The sequence below is a fragment of the Mastigoproctus giganteus genome, chromosome 9, assembly GCF_048544385.1.
Source record: "Mastigoproctus giganteus isolate SK-2022 chromosome 9, ASM4854438v1, whole genome shotgun sequence".
NCBI classification, from domain to species: domain Eukaryota; kingdom Metazoa; phylum Arthropoda; class Arachnida; order Uropygi; family Thelyphonidae; genus Mastigoproctus; species Mastigoproctus giganteus.
The window spans coordinates 26,212,176-26,224,321 of NC_143583.1; the positions used below are offsets into that span (position 1 = coordinate 26,212,176).

A 12,146-nucleotide genomic window follows, 5' to 3' on the forward strand; every position below is an offset into this window, starting at 1 on the left:
TTCCACTTAACCAGATCAACCTTCCACTGTGGTAACCTAAAAGGAAGGAATACCCACCCACTAAGTAACAAGGAAGTGACTGTTTCCATATAGGTTATCCCCCCCACACACACCTAAATGAAGGAACAAGAGAGAAGAGGAGCAGATCAGAGGATTTATGGCAGTAAATATACAGGTAAATATGTGAAAGGTATTAATTTCTACATTTAGATGTCAATGTCTGTGAGCATATACTCTGACAGATCACCTTCCTTTAGAGTCAGCAATACCCCCACAGGGTATTATGTCCATTCATATCCCCAAAAATTAAGAGAGGGGGAGGGCAACTACATATTAAGATGCAAGGTCTGTCTAGGGGATGCCAATTCCAGGTGGCAAATAAATATAGCAGACAAAATTCCAATCAATTGGAATTCTGATTGTTACTCCCTCTGTCTGCTGTGAGTAGGAAAGGCTAAAATGGAGTCTGGTTGCCCACACAGATAGCAACTCTTTCATGGGAAGGGTCCAGCCTCACATTATCCTTTCAGATGATGCCAAGGTTATGCAGGGTAGAATCATTATTTGCCTCCAAATATGTCTCCTGCAGACAAAAGCAAACTGGCTCATGTGTTTTCAAAAGAGCCTTTACGTCATCATTGTCAGAATCCATGACAATTCGATTGTAGGAATTTATACATTTGGGATTGGTGACTCCATTGGGTGGCTTCCATAGTACTGAGAGTTTACTTTTTTCCTGTCTTGGATTGATTTTTTTTCCCTTTTTTTTGGACAAAATAGCTGATGACCAGTGTTTACTTCATCAGCAAAAAGTTGCTAGACTGATTCAGCCAGTACCTCCACTTCTTACATTCATTTTTTTTATTGCGTAACTAGTTATATTTCAGATTCTGGCAGTTTGCCTTTGCCACTAGGTGCTGCAGAGGATGTACAAAAATGAGTAGTAGCTGACTGATCTTTCTGTGCAGATTTTTGTAAGCTTAATAATGTGTAATGAGTAATTGACTCTTTAGGTGGCATACTCTATTTGCATTCTGACAACTTCTCCCTGCAACCTTCTGAACAAATGAAGGTTTTGCCACTTTTCTTGGCTCCTGGTAGGATAAGTTCAACTCTGCCTTTAATCATACTTTTTTTCTCTTTCCACTGCTGACATGCCAGAGGATATGAGGATGCTCTTCGTGGCAGTTAATATATGCCAGTTTTGCAGCTGAACTTACTGTAATTTCACTTTACACATTGGGCATATGCAAGGGCACAATGACAGGCCATTTGTGAGCTTTGTATTACTAACAGTTGAAACAGCATAGTGGATACATATGGTCTTACTAGGCAGCCCAAGTACCTAGCTGTAATAGAATTCAGACACTGGTGAACTAAAAGTAAGAGGTTTAGTGGGAATTAGATTCCATCCCTATGCACAAATAGTTGTTTTGCAGCTTCACTCCATTTTAACTCTGAAAATGATCTCTTCTGACACCAAGAAGATACAATTCAGAGACCATGTATCGGGACAAGTTTAGTGTCTTGAGTAGCATTAAAATGATTGCTATGTCCAAAAAGGTGATTCTTAGAAACTTAAAGGAGATAAAAATAGAAACAGTAGTATCAATCCAAAGACTGTGAAGGCCTTTTTACAATACTTAAACTTTTTGGCAATCACATTTTCTTTTATAATAAAGAAATTTGTTTATTATAAAACAAAACGTGATTGCCAAAAAGGGGCTCTGACAGACTCGTGATTAAATGCTTACCCAGATAGTAGTTGTTACACAGTAAAAAATAAACAAGTCTTTAAATTATTTATATTCAAGAATAATTGCACTTGGATCTGCCCTCACTCTAGCAATCAAGAATTCCATCCCTTAAAGAACTAGAATGCATCTATACTCTATTGAGCAGAGTATGAGCAATGCTGTGTAGGTGCCCAAGTGTGTACAGACTCAGTAAACTGGTCTGTACAGATGGGTTTCCTGTAAACTGTACTGTATAGATCCCTCTACATGCTACAGCATAATATCACAACTGTTGTGTTCAAATGGGAATTTTACTTCACATGTTGCTTGGCCATTCCAAATGCATTTATTCACAGTTCTCCATATGTTTGCTAGACACCACCTGTCAGCTGATGAGAAGCTAACAGCTTCAAACTAGCTGTCCTGGTGGCATTTCATAATTTTAATATATATATATATATATATATATATATATATATATAGCAGATTTACCTGTTCAGTTGATGATATACAATTTAAAAGACAGCCACTTATGCAGAACCACTGATAAGAGTGTCTCAAACTGGAGAAAATACCAAGCCATAATGCCAAGTCTCAACCTCAGTCTTCAGAGAGAAGAAAAGAATTTCAGGATTGAAAATCAAATGCAATAAAGTATAAAATATAATTGATTTCAACAATTGAATCCTACAGTACTGAAAATAAGCTAAACTAATTCAAAGCAAAATTGAATTGTAATAAGTTCAGATAAACTTAACTGATGGTTTCAAGCATTAGAAGGAAGACTTATTCTGGCCATGGCTAAAGATCCAACATAAAATTAGATAATGTGGTGAAAAATATGAATGGAAATACTAATCCAAAACTGAAAACATTCATTTCCTCAACCTGCAAGCTACCCACTGGATAAAATAGATTTTGATAATAAAATTATCAATCTTCTATCCAGATAATTATATAAATACATTAAGCAATACTAATTTAATATACTCACTGGACCTATCCATTCATACACTGGATCTGGAAAGCCAGAAGCTTTACATTCCACCTGTTTTTCTTCTCCAACTATTACTTTAACAGTTTCTGGCAATTCTGCAATTGTAGGAGGAGCTAGGAGGACAAAAGTACAGGTAGTTATATTATGAACTGAATTTCATATATTAATATATGATAAGCAATGAAATCTCATTTCAAGTTGCAACCTGATAATCAAGTTTTCCAAAAAACATGTTTATGAAATGGAGCAAACTTTCCAAAGCAGTTCAGAGCAACATTACTTATACAGCAGGCCCCCGTTATAACGCGGTTCGATTTACGCTGATTCGCTATAACGCTGTTCTTATATTATAACCCGTATCTGACTATAACGCTGTCACAGATCACTATAACGCTCTTTTACAGATTGCATTTTTGGCATATTTAACGAAATCGTTTCATTTGATGGAGTCGATAGCTTGAAAATGAATAGCAAAACAGCATTAAAACGTTTCCCACGCCGACTTGAGAAATTTTCCCACGCTCAGTGAAATTTTCTCGCACGCTAATTTAGTTTCAGTACAGTGACTTGTTACGTAGTTCAGAGATCAACATTTTAAAAAATGATCAAGTATATTGCTTGTAATATTTGCGTTATATGCATTTATGCAAAGTCTAGTCATCACTCAGTAGAGTATTAGACATCGTGCGTAACGGAAAGTTTACTTGAACATTGTATCGTAATTAATTCAACCAACGCAGTTACATTTTCGAAGAGCTAATAATGACTGATAGGAATGAAAATGCAACAACGTCTGGGCGCAGTACGAAGACTATAAATGTAAGAAAAAGACTGAATTTGAAAATTAAATTAGACGTTTTGAAGCGAATCGATTCCGGTCAACGACAAACGGATGTGTGCCATAATTTAAGACTTGCAACTTTAACTGTAAGAACAATTATAAAAAAATAAAGAATTAATTTTTGCAGCGGGAAAGATAGCTGTTCCACTGCAAGCAACTAGGACTAGGCCGGCTATTAGGATTGAAATGGAAAGACTTTAATTTTATTGAAGATAATATTCCAATGCAGAATTCAGTTAAGTTAAATATTAAAAAAAGAGAGAGAGAGAAAGATATTAGCCAATATGATGATCTGAAGAAAACTCGCCTAAAAAAAAAAAAAAAAAAAAAAAAAAATGTGGAACCATTTAAAACTGGTAAGGGCTGGTTGAATAGATTTAAAATCCAAGGAGAAGCCGCAAGTGCAGAACAAGGAGCCGAAACTTTCAAAAAAGAACTTGTTAAAATTGTTGAAGAGGGGTATTATGTGTTATACTTCTCAACAAGTTTTTAACATAGCTGAAGCAGGACTTTTGTGGAAATGAATGCCTAAAAGAAGTTTCATATTGAAAGAAGAAAAAAACATGCCAGGTTTCAAAGCGGCGAAGGATCGGTTGACTTTATTGTTGTTTGTAACGCTGCGGGGGATTTAAAATTAATACCCCTTTTAGTTTATTTGGAAGAGGGCCAAAGTTCAACTCAAAATCCACACATCTGTCATGATTAAATTCATCAATTAAATTAAATTCATTATTTTAATTGGAATTTTAAATTTACTTACTTTAAGTTACCACATAATTATACGTATGCAATGCAGAATATTTTATATGTGCAAATATTTGAATATTAAATATTTTGACCGACATTTGTGCATCTTTTCATTACTGTTTATTATTCATTAGGAAATATCCTATGGCATCGACCGCAGCTCATAAATACATATGTTACCTTATGGGAAAGCAGCGCTCGCTTAGCGCGGATTCACTTAGCGCTCTGTTTTTCCGGAACGAATGATCAGCGTTAAGCGGGGGTCACCTGTAGTCTAACAAAGTAAAGTTAATTGAGATAGCACAGTATTTCTGATACTGAGTAAAATATTCAGACAGAATACAAAAAAAAATATTTCAGAAATAAACTTGACAGTTATTCTTAATAACATGCAAATAAAGATAAATAGCAAGCTGGTTACCCAAGTAAAATCAAGTAGCAGTCAAATTTCCTGCAGGAAATTATATACAGTAGGAATTACTCTTAGGAAAATTTATTTAATCCTTTCTAGATTATGTATGCACATGTTTTTAAGATCCTTTCAAAGTATATTAAACTTATCTAGAAAGTGCAGCTATCTGTTATCTGAGTTTTGAAGTGAATGTAGACAGTTTATAATGATTTAATCACAAAAAGTTTAAAATCAGCAAAGGAGAAATGCTATCAGCAACTGTCCAATTTTTGCATGATAACTTGAGGTTTTTTCAATGATATACACAGTATGAGAATTTTGTCAGTTGTTATTTGGTTTTTAGGAGCATTAGCAACTAAGGGCATATTGCTCCGGGGATATGCGGTGGTCATTGCCTGACCTTTCCGCATCCTCTGTATTTGGAGGTCACAGACTCTAAACCCCAGTCTACAATTCCCCCCCCCAGCATGCATATGATTATCGCATTGTGTAAAGCAATGGTTAGGCCATATCTTGAGTACTGCATACAGATCTAGAAGCCTCATTTTAGAAAGAAAGCAGATCTGCTGGAAAGGGTGCAGAGAAGAGTAATGAGATTAGTGGGGGGAGCAAAAGGATGCTCTTACCAAGAAAGAGCTTCAGTTCTGAAAATTGCATTATCTAGAAGAGACTAGGCACCTGCAAGGAGATCTGACTGAGGTGTTTATGGCTTTGACTGGATTGAGCAAACTAAATGCTGATAGAATTATTCCTCCTTTTCAGACTACACACAAGGGGGGGGCATAAATTGAAATTGAGGAAGGGTAGTTGCAGGCCAAATGCAAAAAATTTGTCTTCGGTGAGCAGGTAATTGATTGCTGGAACAAACTAATGTTGTAGATAGGTAGGTGGGTAGTTTGAATAAATTCAAGGAAGAATTAGATAAGCTGGTAGAGGGGACAGACAGGTGATTTGGGAAGTGTTTGCCCCTTTTTTTGGCTGATGGTATATAAGCTTGCTTTCTTGCATCATTTTCCACTACTAAAAGCCAAAATTCTCTGGAATTCAGATCCCAGAAGTTGAATACAGTAATACAAATAGATGAAGATAGCATAACAACAAAAAATGTAACACATTTAATATAATTTCCAAATTCTTTCCAGTGTCTTTTTTAATCTATTTGATTGAATTTCAGTCTAATATTGGGCAACCAGGTCAAAATAAGAATAAAATTTAAGTGTACTAATGTACAAAATTCATCTCTATAGATTTAAAATCTTATTAAAAAAAAAATTATTCCTTAAGGTCTACAGCAGTATTTATAAATGAAAGGAGTAAGCACAATACAAGTGTGAAAAATTATGCAAGTGCCATTAAAATCGTTTCACCCCACAACATTTCTTAGAAAATGCTAACTGAAAAATGGTGTAGGTGCTTCTAATCTCCTCCCCCACGTTTTTGTTTGCACTATTTTTCTATGTAACCTCCTTATTGGAAGTTTAAGCTCTCAGCCTTTTTATACTTCAACTTTGTCATCATCCTAAACTTTCACCTGTGAAATTAATGGACAAAAATAGTAAGTTTAGAAGAGCAAGATTCAGGTTGTGTGGGGAATGGAGTATGGTAAATCTAGCACAGCTTTGTAATATCCTCACAGCAGTCTTGGACTGCCACAAATGAGGGCATCTCAGAATTTATGGTTTGTGCTTTGTCCTTAATGTTAACACATCCTAGAAAACAGCCATCAAAATTACACTGGACTTGGCTGCCCACATGCCATATAGATGTTTCTCTCTACACATGTTTCACAAGTCTGATCATGTTTATTTAGTTTGGCTCAACAAATATTTTTAACAAGTTCAAATACAAAATTTCATGAAAATTTGTCCACCAGAAGTCCGTTACATATGGACATGGTGAAGACAATAAGCAATAAACAAATCCATTTTGTGTATGCATTCCAGTCACTATTTATGGAAGGAATTAACCATACATAAAGCACCAAGATGGTAGTTAGCTTGCACAAACCTATTATGAACAGCCACATAGCTGTAATCTGCAAGGGAGGTTTGCACTAAGTTAAGTTTACTAAATAAGCAATGGCACAAAAAAGAGAAATCTCACCCTTTTCTGCATGGATTCTTAAAGACAAATGCAACTGTTCATATGAATGAAGTTGCTTTCTTAATATTTCTGGCTTGCAAAATAACTTTTGAAAATATGCCAGATTTTGAAGTTCTGAATTTTGCAGGGTTTCCTGTAATAAAACTAATGCAATTAAAATTCATGTCCCAATAATTCTTCTTTCATTAGTTTAAAGAGTTTAATTTTAATGAATAAAGTTAAAAAATACATTTCATTGTGCCATATAATCAGAGTTGTCTTTGACTCAATTTACTCTGGATTATCAACACCACATTATATCCAAGGCCCAACCTAATGCTAATAAGTGTTAAAAAAAAAAGATACTTACTTAAAATATCAACAGTAATTTTCTTCTGCTCCACATTTCCAGAAGTTTCTCTAGCTCGTACCTCATATAAGCCTTTGTCTTCTTCAGAAACAACTTTGATTGTAGTTCCATCATTGGCTATTATTAAATTGTCAGACACATCCAGACGATTATCATCCTTCCACCACATAACACTAATTTGTGTCCCAGTAACAGTACACTGAATTTTTCCTTCAGTTCCTTTTACTAGTGCTTGCTTTTCTGGACAGTTCTCAAACTTGATACCATCTATGAAGAGAAATTATCACAATTAACTTTATTGGGGAGAGGGAGTGACAAAATCAGTAATGATTAGATTTTACATCTACATAAAAAACAATAAATCATTAATTACTGTAATCTAATAAGGTAGAAGTTGTTCAAATGAAAAAGAACATGTCTGCGTTATACTCTGCACTTCAAAAACATGTTAAATTTTTATAGCATACACAAATTATTAAGTGCAGAGTAATCTCAGTACTTCATCACCTGTGGGACCTTCTGGAGAGTGATGAATTAGAGGTACAGCAAGTAGTGGTTTGTTTGTTATTTGGTTTTTAGGAGCATTAGCAACTAAGGCCATATTGCTCTGGGATATGCGGTGGTCATTCCCTGACCTTTCCGCATTCTCCGTATTTGGTGGTGATGGGCTCGAACCCCGGTCTAATCAAGAAGTGTGTGCTATGCATTGCTGCTCCTTCCCACCTGGCTACGGAGGCGCCCACAGCAAGTAGTGGATGCACCAAAATATTTTCAATCTATTGTACAGTGGAATACATACAAGTAAGAATAATCAATCTTGAAAAGAATAATTTAAGAGAATTTTATCTTAAATTAGAACTTGATCTTCCATTTTCAATTTCTGTGTCACTGCTCCATAAAATACCAAACTCCACACAAGACAATCTTTTCCTGAAACCAATTCCTAATCTCCCATATATTCTCATCTTCAAGAGGATTTTTTTTTTTAAATATTGCTATTCTTATTTCTCTGCTGCTCCTTGTTCCTTCCACCATAAAAACTTTTCAGACACCTATGCTCACCTTTTCTGTTCTTCCCCCCTCCTATATCAATATTTAGCTCATGCTTTTCTCTTCCTACTCTCAACCTTTGTCTGAGTAAATTTTCACTGCAAGCCCATCAACTTACCTTCAGCCTATTAATCAACTTCTGAAAGTTTTCCACAAAATCTGCCACCAATAACAATTATCTACAAATTTAACATCAGCAATCTCTCCCCACCCACACATCTTCACTCAATAATATAATTCTCTCTCATCTATGTTTCCTCTATTAAATACCTCCTTAACCATTTCTTCAACATATATATGTTGAAGAAAAACAGACATGTCTTACATGCATTCCTATCTTACACTGTGCCATCTTATTTATCTTATTACTTTGTCCCAATATAATCTACTAATCATTCTTCTGTTATTCCAATCCACACTATCCTTTATATATGCAAAATTTAACCAAGCCTACTCAATCAAAAGCCTCCTCCAAACCTATAAGAAATGGACATGCATCTTTGTTCACTTCCTGATGTTCTTGCAATATTCCAATTTCATTTACTTAAGCTGTCAATTTCTACAATGACAGATGGAAATTTGTTCTGGCAATCAACCACCCATTGGCTAAAGGCAAATTTCCACATCTATTCTACAACTGTTTCCACAATTTGAATTTATGTCCCCTCAGGCAACCGATCTGGGCAAGAGGAAGAATCCCATCAGCATTGAGCTTGCTCAAACAAGACCTTAACACCTCAATCAGATCACCCTTGCAGGTGCCTGGTATCAAGACATTGCAATTTGCAGAACTTAAGCCTTTCTTCATAAGGACAACCCTTTGTTCCATTCACCAATCTTGTTGCCCTTCTCTGTAGTCTTTCCAGCTGCTCTACATCTTTCCTAAAATGAGGCCTCCAGACCTGTATACAGTACTCAAGGTGTGGCCTGACCACTGCCTTATACAAGGGGATAATCATCTCCTTATCACTGCTAGAAAATTTCCTATATTATCATTGACAAGACATCATTAGCTACTCTTGCAGACTGTCTACACTACTCAGAAAACTTCATATCTGACCAAACAATTACCAAGTCTTTCTCATTCTCTACCACCCTGAGCGTAGTACCACACAGTTTATACATTACCCTTGGGTCACTGCTACCCATATGCAGTATTTTACATTTGTGAATGTTAAACTTCAGTTGCCACCTCTCAGCCCATCTGCTCAATTTTTCTAGATCCTGTTGCAGTAGCATACTCTGTGTCATTAACAATCCTGTCAGCCTTCATATTGTCTGCAAACTTGGACATTAAGCCTGATATACCTTCATCAATATCATTAATAAATACAGCAAACAACAATGGGCCCAACACTGATCCCTGGGTATCTCCATTAATAACATTAATCCATGAACAGTATCCACTGATTACCACTGTCTTCTCCCACTCAACTGTCCCTTTATCCATAGCAGCAATTTTCCCTTAATTGTCATACTGATCAAATTTGTACAGTAGTCTTCCATGTGCAACAGTATAAAAAGCTTTCCTAAAATCCAAGTATATTATATAACAAAATATTTTTTTGCATCCAGTTCCCTTTGAAATCACATCTTAGTATCCAATCAAATTGGTCAGCCAAGACATACCTTTGCTGTCTGACTTATAATTGCAGTCATGTCTAAGTGATCCTGCAGTACTTCTTTAACCAGTGCCTCCATTAATTGTCTTGGAACTGAAGTTAAACCAACAGGTCTGTAATTACTTTTGTTTTTGTCACCCTTTGATCCTCTTTGTGATATAAGGTCACATTTACACATCCATGGGAAATGGATGTGCAAATGTGACCCCATATCACAATGGGAAATGTCCCCCAAATTCAAAGGAGCTCTCATAGGCTAAGGGTTCGCTCACTTCCTTTGCTGCCTCCTTTAATATAACTAGATAGATCCCATCCACCCCAGGTGCCTTTCTTATGTTTAACTTCACGAATTTATCCTCCACTTTGCTCTCCATTATTACAACATCATTTAGCTCCCTGTCAGAGTTTGATAAACTTCTGGCAAGCCCCTCAATGAATAACTCCTCACATATGAATGTAGATGCAAAATACCAATTCAGTTTGTCAGCTACCCAAGCAGGATCCTCACAGGCAACCCATCAATATAAAGTGGACCAATCTGATTCATCCCCTTCCTTCTAGAGTTTACATAAGGACTCTTTGCTGATTTTCTTTGCATCCTTTGCCAAAGATTTCTCATAATTGGCCTTCGCCTGCCTAACCTCCTTTGTGACTTGATTGCAGACAAACTTATATGCATCCCATGCATTTTTCTTCTCTGCCCCAAGTCTCATTATTTCATCTGACATCCATTTAGGTCTAAACCTTGAACAATATTTCTTTAGTTGATATGAAAAGCCTAATCAGCTTCCAAGATTAATTCTTTGAATGCTTCCCATTTAGAATCTGCTGTTGTTAACAGCAACAGTTGGTCCTACTCTATAAAATTTAAAAACAGTCTCAGACCACTGTAGTCACTTTCATGAAAGCAAAAACCCTTCCCTATACCACCGGTGGTAGTTACAACCTTTGAGTAAATCCCACATCAGCACACTAATCACAGCCACCTAGTGGTTCCTTTATCTGCAGATTCTTAATGCATAAAAAATCACTACTGTTAATCAGATCAAGAGTATTTACTCCCTCTGGTTGCCTCTTGAATATGCTGCTGTAGAAAACAATCATCAAATAATATTACGTTCTTAGCGTTTTTTTTTTCACCAACCTTTCATGGAGTAAAATAAAATTAAAATAAAACAAAACAAATCTTGATAACTATATTTACAATAACCTGTATTTACAAAATTAATATACGTATTACAATATTAAAAGTATTAAAACACAAGATTAAAATGCATTAAAATATACTAAGTTAAAAGCGATAAAATCCCGTAGCTTTCAAAGGCTCCAGCCTTCTTCTTCAGCAGTACTCTATTATTCAGTACACCTTTAAATATCAGCAGGGTAATGGTAGGCATCACATGTTTCCATTCTCACGTGTTCCGCTCTCTTGCATTGTGGAACCGGAAGTGGCTCGAACGGAAGTCGTACGGAACCGTTCATCCTTTTTTAGGATAATAGTCTCTAAAAGGGGGTGAATCCGTACACCCCTATCCCTATTAATGTTGGTTGTAGAGCTGATCCGCAAACTCTCGAGCCACTTACGGTCCCAGAACCTATGTGCCCGATCGGTGATAGTGGCATCGTCTGGGGAGATCTGGTGCTGCTTCTCCCAAAAATGTTCGGCCACGGCGGACTTGTCATATTCCGCATTTCTTATTGCTTTGTGTTCCCCCAGACGATCTTTGAGACGACGTTTTGTCTCCCCTACATAACATTCCCCACTAATATTATTTCGATGTTACGGCCATCCAATTATGCAGTGCATCAGGGAGTTTCAGAGACAGTGTCAAGGAGGCTAAAGAGGAACAACATTTGAGGTTTGCACACCGATGTAAGACACACAAACTTATACCGCGAGGCTTTCTAACAAAGCTACCTTTTGAGGATGAGCGATTATTTAACGTCGCCAGATGGTATCATAAGAAGATCTTAAATATATGGATTGGAAAATTACATAGGGACTTACATAATATTAGGAAAGAAAAAAGACAGTGCTTTGAAGGAATAAGGGATATATTGACACCGATGCACCTATCAGGTGTGATTAGTGTAGTGACAGCTAAAGTAAAGCATATTTCTGATAGCTATAGACGGAGACAAATAGGGAAGTTTGACAGGCTTAAAGAACAAAGTAAGGTGAGAGGCAATAATGATAATATTACTAAGGATTTTGTAATTAATGAGTAATAAACAACTAACTAAAGAGCAGTTGGAGGTCCTAAATCTAGGACCAAAATTTGCCATGGT

The 12,146-nt window shown here is 36.2% G+C and overlaps 1 protein-coding gene across 6 annotated transcripts in view; it reads right to left on the bottom strand.

Annotated features, from left to right (window-relative positions):
- The window catches only part of Fas2 (neural cell adhesion molecule fasciclin 2), a 290,468-nt gene that overhangs the window by 136,984 nt on the left and 141,338 nt on the right, over positions 1-12,146 (bottom strand). For all 6 annotated transcript variants that reach the window (XM_090381692.1, XM_090381693.1, XM_090381691.1 and 3 more), the window contains exons 4-5: positions 7,186-7,452; positions 2,731-2,846 (exon numbers count right to left, since the gene is read on the bottom strand). In XM_090381692.1, the coding sequence (XP_090237818.1) occupies positions 2,731-2,846; positions 7,186-7,452 (383 nt within the window). The remainder of the gene's footprint in view (positions 1-2,730; positions 2,847-7,185; positions 7,453-12,146) is intronic.